Source organism: Cotesia glomerata, linkage group LG1 (assembly GCF_020080835.1).
Source record: "Cotesia glomerata isolate CgM1 linkage group LG1, MPM_Cglom_v2.3, whole genome shotgun sequence".
Taxonomy (NCBI): Eukaryota; Metazoa; Arthropoda; class Insecta; order Hymenoptera; family Braconidae; genus Cotesia; species Cotesia glomerata.
Window position 1 is genome coordinate 5,571,798 of NC_058158.1, and position 23,554 is coordinate 5,595,351.

A 23,554-nucleotide genomic window follows, 5' to 3' on the forward strand; every position below is an offset into this window, starting at 1 on the left:
GGTAATTTCTCTCATCTTTCAAATAAACATTTAATGATTTTACTCAATTTACTTCTGTGAGTTTACAGCTTTATTTAATGAAGTTCTCACTACAAGATTTATTGTTATACATTTTTTGTTTAAAGTTAGAGAATTAAGTTTTATATAAAAAATGCCTGTCGAAATTTTTCGTGTCTTAAATGTTTGATTTCAAACTTTTAAAAATAATTTTTCAGTAAAAATTTTTCTGCTATTTATTTTTCTCTTCAATAAGATATAAAAAAAAATATTAATAAAGTTACTAATTAGCTCAATATGATTTATTAAAAATTTTCAACTTAATGATTAAACAATTTGTTTTCAAAAATTATGAATAATTTTTTGTTTTTATCTACGGTACAAATAAACTTTTTATAAAAATCTTTTTTTTCGTCTGTTTACTCTGAATAAAATATTTTATATCAGTGGAAAAATAAATAAATTATTGACAATAAAAGAAAGTTTTGTTTGAATGGATTTCTCCATCAGTCTTTTGTGAATTTAATGCTACTTTTATTACTATTATTATTTCATCAGTGGGGAAACTTTAGCAATTGTGCATTGAGACGTATTTAAACTTCACCAAATAAACTAAAATAGGTACTCACACTAGAAACTTATTTTTCATAAACTTTAATAATAAATTTCATGTTATAAATTTTTTACGACTGTTTATATGTCTTATACTATTTAATATTTTATTTGAAAACTAAATTTTCTGCGTCGACCAGTAATAAAATAACTTAATGCGGGAAAGAATTCACAATTTAAACTGGAATTACTATAAAAATTAGCGTTATTGCGAGATTTAAGTGAGAAACAAGATAATTATGTTACTTTATTAGCTATTACTTTAATCTGATGTGCGTGTCATTTTTTTTTATTACTTACTCTTTGTACAATCCCTTGCTCTGTCCCTCAATTTATGTATAAATATATATATATATATAAATAAATAAATAAATATATATATATATATATAATATACGTATATTATTTGAATGAGAAAGTAACCCTTGAGCCTTTTTCAGGCTTTTATACTTTTTAGCTTCCAGGCATCGTTCCCGAGAGACGCGATCGACACGATCACCCATAACTTAACTCACTTCGGGCACAACCTACTACATAGATTTATGCAGGTCGCGTTATACTCAATACTTCTATATTGTATGTTATATCTCACGGATATCAATCGATACATCTTATTCTTGAAAGCTTGCCAGAAAAATTCAACTACAAAATTTTATCTCTCTCTTTGTAATAAAAAATAACGACACTAACAATTCTTACCACAGTGTTTTCCTATACTCCTAATAAAACACCAAGACAGGGAATTTTAAGATTATTTTGAGTGGCTTAAATCTTCTCTCAAGTAATTATTTTTCAAAATTCTAAAAGGATATTTCTTACATTTTTTGTTTTTTATATAAAACATAATATAAATCTATATATTTATGATACAAAAATATATAAAAGAGATTCTCTGGTAAAGCTGAGGATACTCATCCGCATGTAAAATACATTTACAATATTCATGCGATTATGTAAAGTACCTTAAATGGAAGTACTAAGGAAGGACGAGGCAAAGATTTGCTCTTAGTTTGAATATTCCAAGTAAATACTGCCACGTAATACATATATTTTAATTTTAAATACACCTTCTCAGCTTAATACATCGTACAAATGAAACATCTTCTAATTCTCTCTTCTTATTTAAGAGCTCTGTACTATATTAATTCACTGTCAAAATATCGTCATGTTATAAAAATAATCATTCTTATCTTTCTATTAATAAAAAAAATTAAGACATTGAAATTCTAGCCGTAATTGAGGTTTAACTGATAAAAAAACTTCTAGTAATATGAGACTGTTTATTCTTTATTTCCATTTTATTATTTCGCTTTTTAATTCAATTATTTTAGATTGGACGTTCATTCTGTCTCTTTATTACTGTTTTTTTTTTTTTAATATCAATTGTCTGAAAATAAATTGAGGTAATAATAGACTGACATGACGCAGTTAATGACTCGACTTTCACGAAAAATAAACTAGCTTCATAACTAAAGATTCCACTAAATATTGCAAGTATTTATATTATGTTCACTCTATACAGATGTACGTGTTTTCGACAGTATTGTACCTGAAGTAGTGTAAATGAAGCCTTGTAAGATTAGCTTCATGCTTCCTTGACTTCAATTTGAGTCTGTGGTAATCTCAAGTTCAGCTAGTTATACGCTGTAGTCAATATTTTCGAGTGTGGTCGATGTCTTAAATTTCAATTTGATTGCTTTTGACTCTCCACTGTCACTTACATTAAAAGATATTTACATTTTTAATTAGAAATAACATTTTTGAAAATTTAATTTCTGAATTTTTTAATTAAGGTAGTTGGGTCCAAAAAGCAAAAATTCAAGAAATCTCCCAAACTCCGTATAGAAGTATTTAAATACATAATACACTCGCTGTTAAAATTTAGGCACGATTTACCACGTCTAACCGAAGATAATTGCAATTGAAAATGACATTTTTACACAGGTGGTATGAGAAAAGAGAGAGAAAACCGCGAAGTTTTATTATTTTTGTATTGAAGAAATTTTAAGAATTTCACGAAAAACTAATTTACTTAGATTAATGCATGTATAATTATCCTATAAAATTCTGGAATTCCCTACCACATAGTTTTTGAGAAATCATTGATAAACTAGTAAAGTAAACAAATAAAGTCATGCGTGGAAGTATGTGAGCGATAGCCCGTAAGAGAGGTGACACTAGCGAATGAAAAAGACAGCAGTACCATAAATTATAGGTTAGGAAAGAACTACCTTAAAGGACCCTAAAATTCGCTTAAATAAACTCAACGCGAGAATCGAGGTCAAGGAATTTTCTATAGCCTTTCCCTTCAAGACAGTGGTCTAGTCCCGTCTCGTCATGATTTTCCAAATACTCATGTTGAACATTTATTTCTCTGACAAACTATCCACGATATACATATACTGTACTTATATATATATACAAGAAAAAAAATTAAATAGATATCCGACAGCTCAAGAAGATTGCAAATATAAATTGTCTAGACGGCGCCAATTCTTTTAAAACTCACTAATAGTTCATACTATTCATTTATCTGTCTTTTTTAATTAAAATACCAGTTATTATTTTTTAATTGGATAATTTAATATTCATAATTATTTTATCCTTGAATTATTAATCAACAAATGTAAAATTAAAAAAAATAAAAATTACGATATTTAAATCGAAATACTTACCTTAAAAGTAGTATATTGATCGTGTTACAGAACAATAAAAAAAATTAGAAAAACGGTTCACCCTAAAGGCCATCCCTGCAACTTCCCGCTAATTCCATTCCTGGGCGCTTAAAATTGTACTTATGACATTTTTTAGATTTTTGAGCTCAGAATATAATTTATGTGATATTTTAGCTCGCTGAGTTCAAAGAAATAATATTTCTATGCATTTGAGCTCTCCCAGCTCAAAAGTCTGATAGAAGTTTCATAGAACACTATTTTTGGAATTTTCAAACCGCAATCATTTTTGAATGGATCAACCAATTTTCACGCGGTTGGCGGCATTCGACGCAGTTTTATCATCCTCATAAGTTATTTTCAGGTTTTAATTGATCAAACCAAAAATTTCAGAGTAATCCTGAAAAAAACACTTTTTTCGGTTTTCTTTCGTTCACGATATCTCTCGAACGAATCAACCGATTTCGACCAGCTTGGTGGCGATCAACGTGGTTTTTCAAGCTTAAGGGCGGATTAATTTTTGAAGTTGATCGATAAAGCCGTTAAAAAATTATTCCAAAAAAACCACTTTCAAAAAAAATTTTTTTCTTATTTTTTTTGAGATTTTTCAAAATTTCTCAAAATTTATTGGTTCGAATCGGTTCAAATTAACAGGAAATCTAAGTTTGAGAGAACTCTTTAGAACGCCGTTTAGTAGATTCCGATCGGTTTAGTCGTTCAAAAGTTATAAGCGAGTCACACACACACACACACACACACACACACACACACACACACACACACACACACACACACACACACACACACACACACACACACACACACACACACACACACACACACACTCAGACATAGTGACAACATCGCGGGGGTAGTCAGGGAAGCTTCCTATGACCTTAAAACGTCGAGATCTGATGAAAACTCGATTTTTGCAAAACGGGGTGAAAACAATAACTTCCCGATTTTTGAAAATCTTCGATTTTCTTAGCGGGAAGTTAAAAAGTTTTTGAACATTTCGAGGAAAATTTCTGTCAAAGTTTTTACCAATAAACTTGTCACGCATATAAAACCTGTAATAGTGTATGTGTTTATCATACGAATTAAAATATTAGATAGTCTATATTTAATGCGCTTGCGCGACAATTTTCTATAATATTTATTCTTTGGCTATTTTTTTAAATAAAATATCTAGTTTTTCCCAAGAATTATGTATAAAAGCCATAAATTAAATATCTAATTTATTTTGAATTCCAATTAAATGTTTCATTAAAAATGCTAATCGCACAGCAACTATATTTAAACCCGAAATATTAGTTGACTAAAAAAATTACGTTGAAAAACTTATTTAACGCACTCATGAAGCGATGGTTAAACAAACTGCTCCATTAGCAGGTAAAATTATTCATTGTAAAATATTGAAAATAGGCCAAGTATTCAGAACCACAATATATATACATATATGACCCTTGAGAGAAATTAATTGAGTAATGTATGTAAGTAAATAAATTCTCCTCAGTAATATAACAGCAAATGTTATTTTTCGTTTACTCTTAACTATAAAATTTATGTTTATGTTGGAGCTCTATATTTAGAGGAAAAATGTATCCAAAATATTTTATCTATTCAGCTCGGTGGAAAGAGCGATATTCTGGTCGAGAGTCGTATCGAGTTGAGCTGAATCGAGGGTTCCCCTTATGTGTTGCAGCAACAGTCATATATATTATACGGGCGCGATCGATATTTTCTGAGTAAAGTAACACTTGAGTAAAACTCCGCTGAGAAATTACTGACATGTCTATAGGGAAAAACACGTGCCATAGAATCTACAGCAGATTTTTTTTTATTCAGTTCCGTGATGTGATGAGCACGCATACACACACGTGTATGTTTTGCGGCGGATGAAAAGACTACTTGTACTACTTGCACTAAAAACGTCACAGCTCCGGGTAATTCGGAAGCTGATATGCAAGCCACATGAGGTTTTAATTAAAATTTACTGACCCGCATTAATTTAACATCTTTATTTATTATTCTTCTGTTTAATAATTCTTGTTATTTATTTAGCTCTTTTTATAAAATTTTTATTATTGTTTTAATCTAATTATAATGAAAGCTAAATATTTGACTTTTAAAACTTGTAATTGCAAAAGTTTTATTCTATTAAGTTAACACTGTTTTTTTAAATTAGCGAGCTTTAATTGATAAACAATATTTATCTAGCTAACCAAATTGCTTCTTTGATTTGAAACGTTTTTTTTTTTAACTTAAAATGTTTGTTTTGAAAATTTATGATAAAAACCGTATTTAAATTTAAATTACACGAATGAATTTGAATATTTTCAACGTTTGTCTTTTATCTAAGAGAAAAGATAATTAATGATGCGGTGATAAAAAAAGCAACCCATGAAAATTGGTCTAGTGAATGGATTTATGTTTTATTCGACGAGATATATATATAAAAAAATGTACATAAAATGGAAGGCGACTAATGGTATTTTTATTTTAATAAAGGTGGAGGAGATCCGCGAAATGATTGACAATATCCAGACGAATGTCGAGGAAGTGAAGAAGAAGCACAGCGCCATCCTGTCGGCGCCCCAGACAGACGAGAGTGAGTCATATAAACCCTAATTACTTTTTTATTAATTTATCTTTCATAATTACAAATTACTCAACGTCTTCATAGAATTTATTTTAATAATGATTTTGATTATTATAAAAAAAAAACAACAAAAAGTTGAAAATCATACAATATTAATTCATTGAGACGTTTTAGCTATCAAATAAAAAAAAAATAAGTCTTTATCTGTAAAAATTTTATCATCATTATTGTTAAAATATAATTTAAAAAATTATAATTTATTATCGACATAATAAAATTCAAATATCGAGGCCATCGAATGTAAAAGCTCAGGCGCGATAATTGAGCTTGAATACATCCTTTAGTGTTGAAACTTAATTCGAGTGCTGGGTGCTTTTGAAAATACAGACCCGGCTGGAACAAGCGAGGGTCTTGAATATAAATAAAAAGAAAGAATGTGTCGATAATCGTCCTTGCCCCGATTACGGTTGTAATGCACCGAAACTCTCCATGTCTCAATAAATATATATATCTATATTTATTCACCCACAAAATATACGTTCATCATCTTCCGATATTTTTTTCCTTTTTCACCTTCTCTCGTTATTCTTTCTTTATTCTCACTCTCATTACTTTTCATCTGAAACTTTCGTCATAATTCTGTGAATAACGTCTTCTCACGAGCAAAGTAATCAATTTTCTTCTATTTCTCTCATTCTTCAACTACTTTGTCTTTGATTTAACAGCTAACCCTTAGAACACGACTGCATGTATAATAATTATTTTGATAAATTTTTTATTATTTTTGTTCGTAATAACTTTGCTCGATTTTATTTTCATGGTTTAGTTCCTTTGTCTATTATATATACCCTTTCCTACTTTACCTACTTTACCAGCTTTTTTAATATCAGAAATTTACTTCGACCTCTACCCTAACTCTATCCTCGGCGTATGACCAGAATAGAAGCAATGATAAAAAATGAAAAAATAGTTGTCGATAGTTAACATAAATCGATTCATCTTTTATTCTCCTTTTTATGTTTATTCCCTTTATTCATTTGTGTATTATTCTTTATTGTAATGAATATGGCTTTTTATTTCGCGCAAAAATATCAAGGACAATTCATTTATGTTTAGTTTTCAAAGTCAATTTACGAGTAAATGGGTAATCGAAAAAATAAATTAGTGCCTGAGTATTCCTAAATCGGTGATTAAATTGCTGGAGAGCAACACGAAAAAATTTCTTAGTGTTAATAGATGGATGTCGATTTTTCTCTCTTCCGAGACACCTATATACTTGTAAAATAGATGAGGAAGTATATATATTGAAGTAAAAGCAAAAAAAAGCTGTAGTATTTCTTGCAACAGGTTGACACTGATAGATCGCCGGTTCCGACATTGTCCAGTTGATTTTTCTGTAACAGTTTGAGTTAAATTGTTTTTTGAAGTGTCTTGTCTACAGAATATAATTTATTTTACGTCAAAAATAGCTTTAGATTTTTTAATTTTATTAAGTATCATATTTTTGGTACCTCGGTTCAAGTTTCAGAGCTTAATTATAAAGTTTAACTCTATCTCGGGTATTTGATGAATGTTATTTATCTTTGAGATATATTTTAAGTTTTGATGTACTTGACTTTGAATTTATCACATCTTCATATTGTCATTTATCGCTGACACTACAGTGTAAGATGTGCATCACTGTATTGTCGAGAGAATGAACACAACAATCTGCGAAAATGAATCCACAATACAGGAAATGTCCTAACAATGTCAATGAAATATGTCATGTCAAATCTTACATTTGTACAACTTGTCGAGCACTTGCTTTCTCAAGCTTATACAGTGAGCTCCGTGTTTTACATGTCATATAACTTATAGACTTACGTATTTCTGTTCTATAAGTAACTAAGAATGTATTTTTTTTAATAAGACGTTCTGAATAATTAACTTATAGAAAGTTTTGATCACTTCTTAAAACATGATTTTTTTTTACTTTTAATATTTTCGCTTGCAAACTCAGTTTTAATTTGAACTTTATTTTTTTTTCTTCAATTTTTATAAGTCTACTTATTCTTGTCCAATTAAGTCCATGACTTGCATAATTTAATAAAAATCTTGTGTTACACTACTTTTTTTTTATATTTTCTTGGAAGTTCATCTTTAGAATGCAAATAATTAATTTTTTTTTTAAATTACTTCAAGAAAACAAAAATGAAGGAAAGAAAATATCTTCAAAAACATGAGGGATTATTTTGATGAGGAAAAAAAATGTTGAAATATAATAGAAAATTATTTCGTTTTATGGCAAAACAAATTAACGACTTTCAACCCCTATGCAGGGTCAGTTGATCTCGCATCGGGGTGAATAATTAATGAAGAAAAGAAATTGGAACTAATTGTTAAAATCGAGGCATGATAAAGAATGTAATTACAACATATGAGCTTTTCTATGAATAATTTTTCGTTTCAACATATAATGCCATTGGCTGTTTGTAGAAAAATTGTAGATAGAGTAGAAGTACCGTTTTTGGCCACCTTAGCACCGTTTTTGGCCAGTCAACATTTGAATTAATTTATAAAAAATTATAATAGTATAACCATATTTTTGCTGAGTTTTAAAAAATTTATATTAAAACAAATTGAGTTTGTTTTTAGTAAGTGCGATTTTGGTCATTTAGTTTTTAGTAAGTGCGATTTAACGACTTGCCAAGAAGTAATCCTTCTATAGTATCACAGATAAACTGTTTTCAGTGAATGTTCCCGAGATAATGCGTTTTGAACAAGTACTCAGTTGGCATCTGTTCACGTCTCCTTACCTGCATCTTTTTCCTCTATTATTTATTTTCCCCGTTTTCTTTCCGTTTACGCAGCTGGCGTACTGTACTGGTTTTTCGATCAGCTCCAAGTGCTATACTACCTTTAAAGCCCCACATTGTACCATTACTTTTATTTTTTAACACCTCACTTGTTCGCGTCTGCCAGATAAAATAATGCTTTTCTCTAAAATAACACTGTTATTTGCTTGGCTTTTGTTTTTTTTTTATATTTTCCTATTTTTATCCCGAGGTTATGTGTTGATACTTGTGAAAATTGCACCTAATGCTATGAGTCAAGGTTAGATTCGCTTAAAGCTTTGATAAAAAGCTTTTCTTATTAAATTTTATTAGAAAAATCTCCCATAATATAGACGTTAAATATCTAACGCGTTATTCAATCAAGTTTCTTATTAAGAGCTTCCTGTATAAAAATTCATCAACTTTTTTTTTTACTTTCTAAGCTTTTAATTAAAAGAAACCCATAGAATCTATAGAAAAAATTTCATTTTAATAATTTGAAAGTTTATCAACGCCAATTTGTATGATTATATTATAGTATTATATAACACCATATCAAAATTCATATTTTTGCATAAAAATTTAATTTAAGAGTAATTTTTTCAGCATAACTGTTGAGTCGGTGGTTCGAGTTTTATAACAATTTACCGTACGTGAGAAAATTTTTGACATCCTCTTATCTTTTAACGACATTGTTTTTCCTGAATACGTGTATAGAAAGCTTCCTGAAGGAATCATCAACGTATGCGTGACAAAGTGTAAAAGCAATAACTATCACGCAATCAATAATAATAACCTTACAACTCACTACTGATACTATGGACCGTACAAGAGTATAATGAATTATTGATCGGGAATTTTTTTTATTTAATTTATTCACAATATTATAAATATCGTTTTTGAATTCTCTTATATTGCCAAGCTTTTACTCTACTTATTTTTCCAATTCATACATTGCAATTTATAACAAAACTTTTTAATAAGTTTAATTAAGGCTAACTTTTATTGAACTATTTGAAAGTTAATTGTTGAAATTTGTTGCAAAAATTAGAAAATTTAAGATTAAAGTTTGGTAAAATATCTTCCATTTTCGCCTGGGGTTCATTTTTTATGTCAGAGGGCTGAAAATTTTTCTGATAAATTAGCTCGATAATTTTATAATCGTATTTATTATATCATTCTCGACTAAAACCCAGTAATCAGCTTTAATGATCAACGATATTATATAAAAAAAAAAAAAAAAACATTTTCGGGCTTAATGAAATTTTATCAAAAAAAGATATAATCGGTCAATTAGTTTTTCGAATAATCGGCTTAAATAGATTTTTATAGGCCTCTGAAAATTAAATCTTTTTAATGAATTGTTGTTGTGTATAGTCGCAATAATTGGCAAGCGTATAATAAATTTCCTTGGCTTATAAACTTTTCGATGAATCCCAAAGTTATATTAGTGTATAATTCTACGATCAATAATGTGGATATACATTCTTCGAAGTTGCGAAATAAACAGGTATTTTATTAAGTTTTTGTTAGCGAGTAAAGGCATTCAATACTTAACTCGATAAGTACTTGATGAAGAAATTATAAAAAGTTATTTTCTACAAGAAACACTCGACATTTTCACTCAAAGTAATGTTATTTATTTCTTAAAAATATCATTAAAACTTTGCTGGATCTTTTAAATTATTTATCTTATGAATAAGCTGATTATCTTGTTAGTAATTGATTAATTAATTAAATTTTGATCAAAGAAAAAAAATAAAAATAACTTATAATACCTCAAGCGGGATTCGATCATCGGTCTTTTGAAGAAGAAGCATGCACTTAACGTTCCTAGCCGCCAAATTTTATAAATTTAACTCAATAATGAAATTAAGCACGCTATATTGCGATAATTTTAGTTAATCACACGAAAATTTAATTATGGTTTCTTAAAATTAAACTAAAAAACTAAAAACTAAATTTATTATATCAATCAATTAATCATAATTAGTTTTTGTGAACACAGTATAAAGTTGATGTTTTTGCATTAGTGTTTTCCCAACAATCTCATCAAGGTTGACGACCAGGCTTGTATACTTTTCCCCTCGGTTCTTTTAATATATACCTGTATAGTATGGCACGCACTTCCGTATTGTGTCGTGTACTAAAACACAGGGTTGTTATATACAATACATGTTTTGTGACAAAGCATACTTACTTGACAAGTTTGCCTTTAATTCCCTTTCTTTTATACTTTATTATTATTATCATTATCACTACTCTTTATTACACTTCCTCATAACTTTCGTTTAGTTTTTAATCTAATTATTCACGAAATTTTCTTCAGTGATTACTTTACCTCAAATGTTGAGCTGCTCTATCACAGAAAAAATCTAATTATCATTCGCCAAAATTGAAGGAGATAATGGCAAATTTTTTACCCTACAATAGAAGAAGAACGTTACTTAGCCTTACTATTTATTTTGTGATCCTCGGTGGAGAGCCATTTTGTTGGATGAACTTGTCAAACAAGAAAAAAATATCCAAGATTTTTTCCTCGATACTTTTAACTGTTATTCGTACACACAAACCCACCTATAGACACATACAAAGATACGCTTACACTTAGACCAAAAATAGAAATAGAAATAGAAACAGATACAGATACAAAGATTAAGTTCCAAACCAGGTCGACAAAGTTTCATTTCGACAAGTGATATTTCTCTCTTCTTTTCGCCACAACAACCGCCGTACATAAAATATCTATGCCGAGTCTCGGTATGGAGAACGCTTTATTCCATTTTTTGTGCGCTTTTATTATTCTTTATTAAAAGCCCGGAAATTAATCGGCCCAAGTCCAATTTATTTATCCCGCAATGTAATCTACAAACTGCCGAACTACTTTATTAAAAGAATTATCTTTTTATCACTATTTTTCACTGATAACTTTTCGCAGTGAAGCTATTGGAGTAGAAAAATCGAAAATATCGACGTGGTAGCATAAACTAATAAAATGGCCATTTAAATTTGCATTCTAAAAAGCTCATCTCATCGGTATTCGTTTGCCGTAGCACAAAACGGACCCGTATTCACTTGTCAATTGTCTTTGCAGTGGGCGTTGAAGTTATTTTAATCTGTGACATTTCGACCGTGAGAAGCTCCACCGCGATCGGCGAATCATCCAGATGTCAGCCATATTTACATCCATAAATTAACTGCAGTACGTATTTTGTGAAAGAGCTTTCACGAATCGTAAATCATATTATTTTCGCAGTAGGCAGAATCGCCCTTACGCATGACTAGGTGTTTGATCGGTAATACTCGATGGAAATTGAACGATGTGTGAGGAAAAGAGAACAGAGGTATCCCTGGAGTCCGTAGGATGTGCGTATGTTTGTTAATCAAATTTCATAATCAGTGCATTGAATATTTATTTCCCTTCAACCCGCTAGCTGGTCTGCTCGTTCGTTCGTACATTTGTCATTCCATAGCTTTCATGTCCGTTATCATTGCGTGTACGTGTAAATTTAACTGTAGTTGTGTAGTGGAAGGTCCTGATTAATGTGTGACCTTTCAATAATCTATCATATATGTACTGCATGACGTTATTAATTTGCATCGGGAGTGTTATTGTTAGTATAGGTGTTTACAAATACGTCATCCTATTATTATTATTGCATTTTAATTATAGTAATCGAATTATCGTCATTCATATCAGCACCTTCAATACCATTAAAATGATGCAAACTGATAATTTATTGGTGTTTTTTTATTCACATCATTCAATTTTTTTTTAATTTTCATGGGATTATTTTAGCCTAAAAAGAACAAATTGAAAAAAAAAAAAAAAAATCATATATTCTGAAATCAATATAAAAAATCAGACAATGTCAGAGGATAAATGTGCTTAAAGTTTATTCTGGTTTTAATTTAATTGCTATCGATGTTGAATAACAATAAATGTTTTGTTGAGCGATATTCTGGAAGCCGATTGAAATTTTTATCAATATTTAAAATTTAAAATGCGCTTGAAAAATATTTTCATTAACGAGTTACGAATAATAACAAGCTCTATCAAACTGCGAAATGATGCTGATATTTATTTGAGTAGAATATTTAATTAATAGCATAAATGAAATTTTTCAATTCAGGTGGTGATAACTGGTACGAATAGCACATGTAAAATTGATGTGAAAATCTATTCAATAAGATAAAATTATCATGTGTTAGGAATTTCCGTAAAACTTTTCCATTTATCGTACAAACTACTCCGTTCTCGAGTTCTCATTTACCAGTGCGCAATTTAAGGTGCTAATAAAAATTGCCTTTCAAGTGAATTGAAATTTGTAAGTTATAGGTACCTATTTCAGATGATTATCGATTACCATTTTCTCACTGCACATAAATTCTATCTACTGTGTAACATTTGCATCGTTAATTCAACACAGTCATCTAGATGTCATTCATCTCATATCCTTACTCTCTGTTGCCTAATTAATCTTCTAGTTCAAATTATCTTCCGAAATCTCTATTTGCCAGTAAATTTGAATCAAGTAAAAGATAAAAAAGCCAAAAACACTTGTCTGATGATATAGTAAATTATCAGAGCTATTTAGTTCAGCATCAATCGGTAATTACTGATTTTAAAAATTAACTATTATCAAAAAGAGAAAATAACATGATTCAATTTATAGACGTTGATAGTACAAAGATCTAGGACAAACTATTACAGCACGATATAGATGAATGGTATATATTGAACAACATTTTACCTTTGTTTCCATAGCGTACGGAACACATTTTTATCGTCGCTCAAGAGAAAATTTCTCCCCTTTGTAACTAGACTATTTTCGTTGATCAATACTTTGTCAGTATTGCAGCACTAATTTTTTTTCCTTTGTCTATTTATTTTCTCTCTTTTTATACCATTCACAATAACTTTTTTTTTTTTTTTTTTTTTCACTATTGACCAACTAGTAGAAGTTGAGACTCGCGTGACTCAACACGCGAACAGTAGTTATGCCCTGATTCATTGGCTTCACGATGACTTACCGCATCTTCATCACAGTTGATGGGATCGAAAATCGTTGCAAAGTTTAATACATTCACACTTGATTGCATTATTCTCCTTTCATCCTTTCAACTCTCTTTCAATCTCGGTTTCTGATGTCGCCTGTTCATTAAACGCAGATCACAACTAAGTAAAGGATCCTCAGTTAACTTCCGTTTAAATTTTCTCAGGCATAAACTTTAATAATTTCAATAAAACTTCAATGTTTCTATAAAATAGTAGATATTTTAATCAATTACGTCAGCGCTTTATTATCTACAATCTGTGAATTTGTTCGCATCGATCAAGCCTACCCGTTTATTTATCTGGCTGCGTCAGCATCTATCATATTCAATCATCGAATCCCCTTTGAGTTCCTGAATTTCAAAAATCACTTCGAAAAAAAAATTTATTGATTTCTTTTTTCGCAAAAAATATTTTATAAAATTTTTTTGAACGCAGGGTATAAATGAGTTTTTAATTCTTGCTTTTCGAGTCGAGTAAGTTATTAAATTTAGTTCGCATGAAAAGTTTACAAAGTGTTTAAAAATATATAATACAAAAAAAAATGAAAAAAAAGTAATACCGTTGAGAGAATATTTAAGTTTAGAAACTTTTTATAAAGCACTTTGTTTTTAATAATACGTCGAAAAATTAAATTCAATCCGATTGTTGGATTTAATGTCACTTTTCTCATACTAATATACATTTTTGAAGAAGGATCGTCACAAGTAGACTCACTTGCATAATTTTCACTGTATTATCCAAACAATTGTTAAAATTTGCCGTGATTCGTTATAATTTTCAGTATATGAAAATGAAATTCAAATGAAAGAATTCAATTGTCTAAGTAAAGCATCGACGTTGTCAAACAGAAGTAGAAAATTCAATTCAATGGCCTCGTTATCATCGTGTACCGCATTTTTATCAACTTCTTTTTTTTTTTTTTCTATTTTTATTATTATTATTAATTTACTTTTTATTCTACTACACGCTGTAATATTATTTTATTCAAACTTTTTTTCCGTATCATATTTCCATATTAACTCTCGGAATTCTCGTGGTTATCAGTTAAATCCGTTAGCAAGCGTGCTAACTATTTAAAACTCAAATATTAAAATAAAATCCCGCTATCCCTTGTATTATCTATTCACATTTTTTATTTAATTAATTATTGTTACAACTGCCTTTTTCATCTATTTATTTACCCATGAAAATCATATATCAAATAACTTTATATTACTAACATATATCACTTTACTAATACCGTAAGTACGTAGTGTCACAAGTCCCATTTTTCTATTCACTTTAATATTGTCCCCAGCGTTTAATAAACAAGTCACTTAATCATCGTGAAGCTTGGAATTTTTTTTTTATTTTTTAGTAGAAATTTTCACAAAACAAATATTTATAAAACTTTCTTTCCACTTCCTTCCTCAAAGTTCGAAAATCAACCCTTGTTTATCCAGTCGAAAAGATTATTTGAGACCAATGCAAATTTTGTCGAGCAGAAACAGATTAGTTTTGTCCTTAGGGAAGAAACTTTATTAGTTTCTGTTTTAATTGAAGTCTTACCAAAATAACAATTGCTTATTGCAAACTGTTTATTAATTTTTCTTAGATTGATTTTAAAAATTGTATATTTATAAATAATTACTTACAAAATTATCAAAACAGAACCTTTAATTAAAAAGTTAGAGTTGTGTCAAAGGTTTTCTTTGATGAAATTTTTTTCTAAACAAAGTATCATTTTTCTTTTTAAAAAAAAATGTTTTCTCTGTTCTTTACTCTGTAATTTAATATTAAATATAACCCTCTGATGTTTTATAATTCGCTGCTCAGTGATATTGCAACCGACCTGGTGACATTATACGCACGAAAAAATGTTTCATCCATAAAATAAAGAGAGATTCTATGTGAAAATTGTAAGCTTTAGAATTTCATAACTAACTGCCCGGTATATTATATATTTGTAAAGATAAATAGCATAAATGTTTATCTACAATATTGATCTCCAGAAAGTTATTTCCCGTTAATAAATAGCAATTGGCGATAGTAATCTCTGAAACTTAACTACAAGAAAGATCTAAAATGACCTTGGATATCGTCCGGACCAACTAACCAGAGGACTGGGTGACTAGCTGAATGGTAGATCTACTATTGATCCTCGCCGCAACTGCAGCTTCCAAAGCTCCATATACCCATACAGCCATACCAAGCTGCCACCTAGCCTGCTGACTCCACTCCCACTCTGACGAGGACTCTTCCACCACTGCTGGCAACACTCCCCTCAGCCTCCTTGTCGTGATATCGCTCTCCCACGGTCTATCTTACACTACAACGTTTACTCATAGTACAGTTTCTTTCCCTCTTTTATTTTCCAACTCCTATTTCTCCCTCTATCTCTATCCTCGGCCTTGTATTTGGATACTCTGCTCCTATTCTGATAGCATACAACTGGCATTACACTACTACTTTTCCCTCCTATATCCACCAGCCAGTGGAGCTCAAAATCTCCCCTCACCACATTTCTCACTCACCACGTTAATCCTCCTCAGCCACGCCAACGTATAGTAGTTGTACCAGACCTACCTCGCACTTCCGCGGGCTAGCAACCTTGAGGTTTGATCGTTAAAACCGTCAGACGTGGTTTCACCCTTCCTTTTTTATTCAATTGAATCAACCACGTTTAACTGCTAATTACTGTCAAACCTTTTATTATCTATCATTTTTTATTATTATTAAAAATAAAAAAATTTATAAAATTACCTTATAGTTTTATTTTTTACTGTCAAATTTTTACACGCTTTAAGAGGCGAAATTTTTGGCTAAGTTAAAAGTACAAGATTTTCTTGACCTCTAAAAAAATCTCTTTGAAAGAAAACTTATATTTTCTCATTGGTTTGGGATCGATGATAAATATATTAGCAGTAAGATTTTATTTGTTCACTTCATAAAATTTCCTAGTGCTAACATTGAGGTCTGATAGGTTTGAAACAACTCATTATACTGTTGAAAAAGATTTTATCAAAAAACTGTTGTATTGCAAAATTTTTATCATCAATATAAATCTTAATGAAAAAAAAAGTACAAAATTGTTGAACATAAATTTAAATTGGTTAATTTATGTCAGCTACTCATGAAACTTTCAATTTTTGTCATTATTTTTTATTATGTCTCTATAAAACTCGCAGTAAGCTTAATATTTTACTGCTAAAAAAGAAATTAAATCATACCATCTAACGCTTTTTATTTAAAAACATAGACAGCAATTTCATAAACTTTTTTTTTATATTAATTATACATTTAATCGTCAAAATTACGTACAACTCAGTTTTGATATAAGCTTTTAAAGAACAAAATTTAATTTATTATTTTTAAATGTTTGTACATTAAATAAATGAATGATGCAGTTCTGAAATAAGTGTTTATTAAACCTTATAAATTTTATTATCTACTAATTTTGTTACAATGTGTAATTAAATATTTAAGAAACTATAAAGTTTACTAGCAAAATTCTCGAAGTTTTCCTCCATTTTTGTGAGAGATTAAACCCCTTATTTATAGTACCTAAGTTTAGTAATACATCACATTAAACATTCAACTTTAGGGTTGATGTCGCCAAAGGTAATAGTTAACGAGTAACATGTTACTAGAGAAATAGACATACTATCTACATAGACATATCGTTACTCAAGTTCTTGTGCGCTCATTAACTGAAGAGTTATCCCTTATAGGCATTTATGTAATTCATCTAAATGATTGACAGATGAGCTTGAAAATTTGTATTGGACTAAATAAAATATTTATCAAATAATTTTGCCGAGATTATATAAAATTTAGCAAATGGTAGAGTAGCCGACATGTCTTCGGAAGGTTCTGGGTTCGAATCCCAGTCCGAGCTATCTAATAATTTTTCTCGCATATTCTATAAACTCACATTAAGATGATCCTCTCCTCATTCCTTTCTCAATCCTTTCCTACCAATATCCTGTTACGTGAATGTGGAACGCTTCACGTAATAATTACCGTAACTCCTATTCTTTCCCGCTTCACAGCATTATTTATATTTGTAAATGTGTGATTAATAGATGGATAACAGTGTATAAGAGTATATTTAAATAAAATCAGCTCACATAATCGATAAAAAAGTAATAAAGTTTTATGATATTTCATTTTTTTGCGTTGTCAAGTAAAAAAGTCCGTATTGTAAGGTAAAGGGAGCGAGAAAAAACGAAGCAACAGTATGAACAGTTATATAGCATAGAATGAAAACTATCGGAGATAGAACAGTCTTGGAGAGAGTAAAACTGAAAAAAAGAGAGTCTGCGTAGGTTTGCAGATTGGAAATGTAGGAGGAAAAGAAAAGGCGGCTTACGTGACTCCATTATATTGCTGCGTTTATTCCTTTCCCGATTCTTTTTTTTCGTCTATTTTTTTATTATTTTATTTATTATTCTCTCTTCTCTACTATCTTCTCATTTTCATCAGTCTATTTCACTGAGAATTATTCTTTCTTCTACCGACTGTATACACCCTTTGCTCGCGCTCAGGTTCCTTTGTCTCTGCAACTTGTCCGTTCTGTAATCTTGATGAGCAAGTATAAAACATAATAATACTTCTTCTTTGAAGATATAATAATATTAACCATTAAAATAAATGTGTCAGGAAGTATACATGTATCTCGGTAAATAATCATTAAGACAATTTATTTTTTTAACAACTTTAATAATACTTTACATTTATAAAGATTTCATTTTTTTTTTCAACATTATAACTACATTTAAAGCATTAAGGAATAATTGATTTTATAAATTAAAAAAAATATTCTTTTAACTTTGCTATCGTTCTTCTTTTGCATTCATTAATTAAAAAAAAAAAAAAAAAAAAAAAAAACTTTTACAATTTTGAAATTGAAAAGATTAGACTTTAATAGTGGATTATTTTGAAAAGATAAATCTTCATGCTTACTATATTTACTCTTGAATGAACGGTAACAACTTAACACACTTTAATTTCTCTACCGGCTTGAAAATTAATCCCGAGCAACTTTTCTCTTAGTGTCTAGATGTATACACATAAATACAGGCTGGATCTTTTTGATTACGCTCGGAAAGTCATCATACTTAGCTCCTTTTTCCGTCCTTTGGTGTTATTTTACTCGGAAAATATATAATACATAAAAAATATGTGTCATGAAAGAGAAAACGTAGACGTCTCTGGTAACGATAGCAGACTCTGATCCTGAATTGAAATTCACGTTGGCAATAGGCGGAAGGATGCGAGAAGAAAGATGCTGGTGGGATGGAGGTGGATGAAAAGTAAAGATGAAAGCCAGAAATCTTAAGCGCTCAAGTGTAAAATTTATCACTGAGAATCGAATGTCACTGCAGCTCTCAGTCCCAGGATTTGTGTGAGATTTTCGATGAATATGCGGATGAAAGAGACCGATATACGTTCTTCAACCTCACCCCACAATTTATTCGTCTTACTGGATTATTTATTATATGATATAAGTCATTTTAGTCATCTTTTCACTGAGAACTAATCTAATAGTACACCAACGCTGTACAGTTATAATTTACGTTAGTAATTTCCATCTTCATTTTTAATTCAAATCGATCTTAAAATTTGAAATCTAATTAAATATTGAAATAACTCTTTTAAATAATAAATATTTATTGAGTAAAAAATATTTATTGAGTTATTGAATAAAAAAATTTTTCTTAAAGTTTTTAAATTAAAACCGTTATATTTTAATTACCACAATATTTTTTACTAATCATTTAACGTGAAACGATATGAGTGAATATTACCGATGGTACATGATTAAAATTCCAAGCTAAATATTTTCCTTGGTAAAATAAAAGCTGGTTTCAACTTTCTTGAACCTGATAGCTCTTTAAAGCTTCAATCTTGAGATAAATTGTTCAAGCATCGACACGTACGAGATTGCTTCCCGCGATTTCATGTAATTTCATCCCGTCGAGTAGGATGATAAGGACATGAGACATGAGAGAACAATAAACCGCGTCGATAAAGCTCGTTCCGCCGCTGCTGGAGAAAAAGAGAGCTAATATTAAACAAAATGTATAAAAAGAATAGAATGAAAGGAGTAATAAATAAATATCGCAAAAGGTATTGTACGACCAAACATCATAGGAATGTCGAGGAAGGGTATACTCTTCTATACTCAGAAAGGGCGCAAAATGCTGATTTAGGACCGATTAAGTGGGTCATGCCGAGCAGGGAAGGAAATAAGTTGAAGGAGCAAAAACGTTTAAGGGAATAGAATGAGATGAGGGTCTGTCTAGAAAGTTTCGATCAAGCTTCAGATTTAGCAAGATCATCGAATAAAATTCTCAATAATTGTATTTCTTAGGATTGTTCTGGTGATTTGGCTTATTTATTTCTATACTTTTAGCCCGCTGCTGATAAAACAATGTGTCTGTACCAAAATCAATTTAAATTTATACTGCAGACATTTATAAAGCAGACATTTATATGGTTAGACAGAAATAGTTGAATCTGTTTATTCAAATCCCAAAAGTATTCACTCTGCTGTACATTTCCGTTTTGTTCGGCCATCATCGGTGGTAGTCACATGAAAGCTCAGCTACAATTTACAATTTACTACAGTGACAACAAAATTTAGCGTTGCGTTGCTCTGGGAGCTCGAACAACATCAGTTATTTGATAGAAACCCTAAAATAGAAACCAAATTATCAACATCATCGTACCCACACAATATCGAGCTTCTATCCTGTCTAAATGGTCCGTTAGCTAGCTCCGCACTGGACAGCCAGCTCGAGGGCGTATCGATAATACAATTCCAGTTCTGGCCCATCGCCAGCACTGAACCGACTGAACCAACCTGATCCAAATAACAATGCTATCAATGCGATAACAGTTATCCAAGAGCTGTTTCTACATTGCCCTAATATTGTAGGAAAATAATTATGCGCTCAACTTTAACCCGCGAGAAAACTTCCAAGATTATGATAAGAAAGGAAATCAAAAAGCTTAATATAAGTAATTATATTGAGATACTCGTAATGTCACTTAATGTATGCATTTAATCCAAGAGTTCTTTGTTTAATTCTTGAATTGTAATATTTAAGCTGATGTTGAATTCAAAGAAAATCTTCTTTTATTCTATGAAAAGTTTAATTAAGATAATAATTTTCCTGACGTAACCTCTCGTTCTGTGTGGTAATCATAAAATCTATAGAATATAGAATATTTCATCTTTTTTTGCTGTTTTTAGATTCGTTGGCTTCAATTTTCCCCGTTAACTTCTCTGCGAACCGACTTAAAGGATCATAAAGTTACTTTTTATTTCATGCACAGTTGGTCCGGAAAAAGGAAATTTCTCAACATCTATCTTGGAAGATTATGTTTTTTTACAATTTTTCTAGAGCAGAAATACGTCTGTAGCTATTTTCCCCAAGAATTTTATTGAAGTATTTGTTTTATACACTCGCAGAAGAATTTGACTTTGTATTTGATGGAAGAAGACTACAAGAATCAGGCTGAGAACAAGAATGAAATTGAAATTTAAAACTTTTTACAGAAATAAAACTTGATGAAGTAGTTTTGTTTCGGAAGTTTAACCAAACTGCTACTCAAAAGTCTTTGATTTAATCTCTTTTACTGTACTGTTGACCTCGTTGATCACAATTGATACTAATACGAGTTTTTGTATCGAAAAGTAGAAAACCAGTAACCAACACTTATTGATCGTAAGATGTTATTTATTGATAACTATAATTGATTTGTTGACTTACTAGATTTATGTGACGCCAGTAATATTTTTATCTAAACATCAATAGTCTTGCCGCAACGCTTATGAAACAGAACAGGTGTTACTGTGATCAACTATCCAACAAAACTTAGAAGAACAATTTTTCTATCTTGGAATTAAGTTACAAGAAACTTTATCTATTTACATTGTTTTATCCTTGTTTACATTTAATAGAAAAAGTATCATTTATTTAGCTCCGCCCAAGATCTAAATTTCATTCCGTCAAGAAAAATGTTAATGCGAAAAATAAAAAACAAAAAAATCTGAGAAAAGTTTTTCATTTTATACTAAAGTTATCACTTTCTTTGGTAGTTTTTTCTATCATCAAATCATGTAACATAGAGTATCTGAAACTCGATGAGAGAACTGCTGAGATTTATTTCCTAACGGAAAGGGTTTTCTTGTCGCTATCATTTTTTCTTTTTATACTTCTTCTCTCCATCTCCGCCACTAGACCAAGACACTGAAAATCTAGTGCAACTCTCTAGATCTTGAGGATTCCCTTGGCAGAAAAAAAAAAATTTTAATTGCCATTATATTTAAGAAAATTTTAAATTAACCAAAAAAAGCTAATAAAAATATGAATACTCTAATTTTTTATTACACTCAATATTTATTTTTCCCCTCTGTATATTCAAAATTAAAAAAAAAAAAATTAGGAAAACGGTTGACCCTGAAGGCCATCCCTGCAACTTCTCGCCAATTCTATACCTAAACGCTTGAAATTGCACTTATGACGTTTTTGAGCTCTTTGAGCTCATAAATACAATTTGTGTATTATTTTGAGCTCTCCGAGCTCAAAAAATAGCTTTTGTATGCTTTTGAGCTCTTTGAGCTCAAAAGTTTGATAGAAATTTGATAAAACACTATGTTTTGAATTTGCAAATCGCAATAACTTTTGAATAAATGAACCGATTTTCACGCGGTTGGTGGCATTCGACGCAGTTTTTCAAGTTTCACATAGAATTTTCAAGTTTAAATTGATAGAGCGAAAAATTTTGAAGTAATTCCGAAAAAACATTTTTTTCGGTTTTCTTTCGTCAACGTTTTTGGAATTGATCGGTCAAGCCGTTTGAAAGTTATTCGAAAAAAACCACATTAAAAAAAAATTTTTTTTCGCGGTTTTTTTAAGATTTCTCAAAATCTATCGGTCCGAATCGGTCTAACTTGTATTGAAAATCTAAGTTTGGTCAAGCCCTTTCGAATGGCACCAACCGCGATCAAATCGGTCAAGCCGTTCAAAAGTTATGAGAGGTTTACACACACACACACACACACACACACACACACACACACACACACACACACACACACACACACACACACACACACACACACACAGACATACAGACACCATCGCGGGAATAGTCAGGGAAGCTTCCTAGGACCTCGAAACGTCGAGATTCGTTGAAAACTCGATTTTCGTAAAACGGGGTGAAAACAATAACTTCCCGATTTTTGAAAATCTTCGATTTTCTTAGCGGGAAGTTAAAAATAAAATATTCAAACTTGTTGATTTATTTTTGATTCTAATGAACCTAATTGCTTCCATCTCCGACATTAATTAAACACGCGCAAAATTAGTCAAGCTAAAACTTTTCGGATTGTGCAATTACCACTGCAAATTAAATTAACGAGCGCATAATTTATTTTGAATACAGACATAAATTTTGCATCAACTAATTTATCTAAGCAACAACAATATTAATAATTTGTTATAATGTAATATATTTTAATGACTAAGAAAATTAATTTGATGGATTTTCTTGGTACTATAGTTCAATGATTTACGATGAATTTCAAAACAAGAGCTAATCAATAATAACTGGATGTATAGAAATTGTAAGTCTTCTATTAGGGTTCTACATTGTTATAACTACTCCGTACTATTACGATACTACGCTCTAATAGTTATAGTAAAAGTAATTGATTATTATTGTTATATATAGATATATTTAGATTCAACTTGCTACAATGAAGACAAAATGTCACCGCTGCAAAAAAAAACTAAATAAAAAA

General features: G+C 30.1%; 1 protein-coding gene across 11 annotated transcripts in view; it reads left to right on the plus strand.

Moving 5' to 3' along the window:
* LOC123272678 (syntaxin-1A) overlaps nt 1–23,554 on the plus strand; it is a 61,102-nt gene that overhangs the window by 10,220 nt on the left and 27,328 nt on the right. For all 11 annotated transcript variants that reach the window (XM_044739633.1, XM_044739659.1, XM_044739643.1 and 8 more), the window contains exon 3: nt 5,793–5,892. In XM_044739633.1, the coding sequence (XP_044595568.1) occupies nt 5,793–5,892 (100 nt within the window). The remainder of the gene's footprint in view (nt 1–5,792; nt 5,893–23,554) is intronic.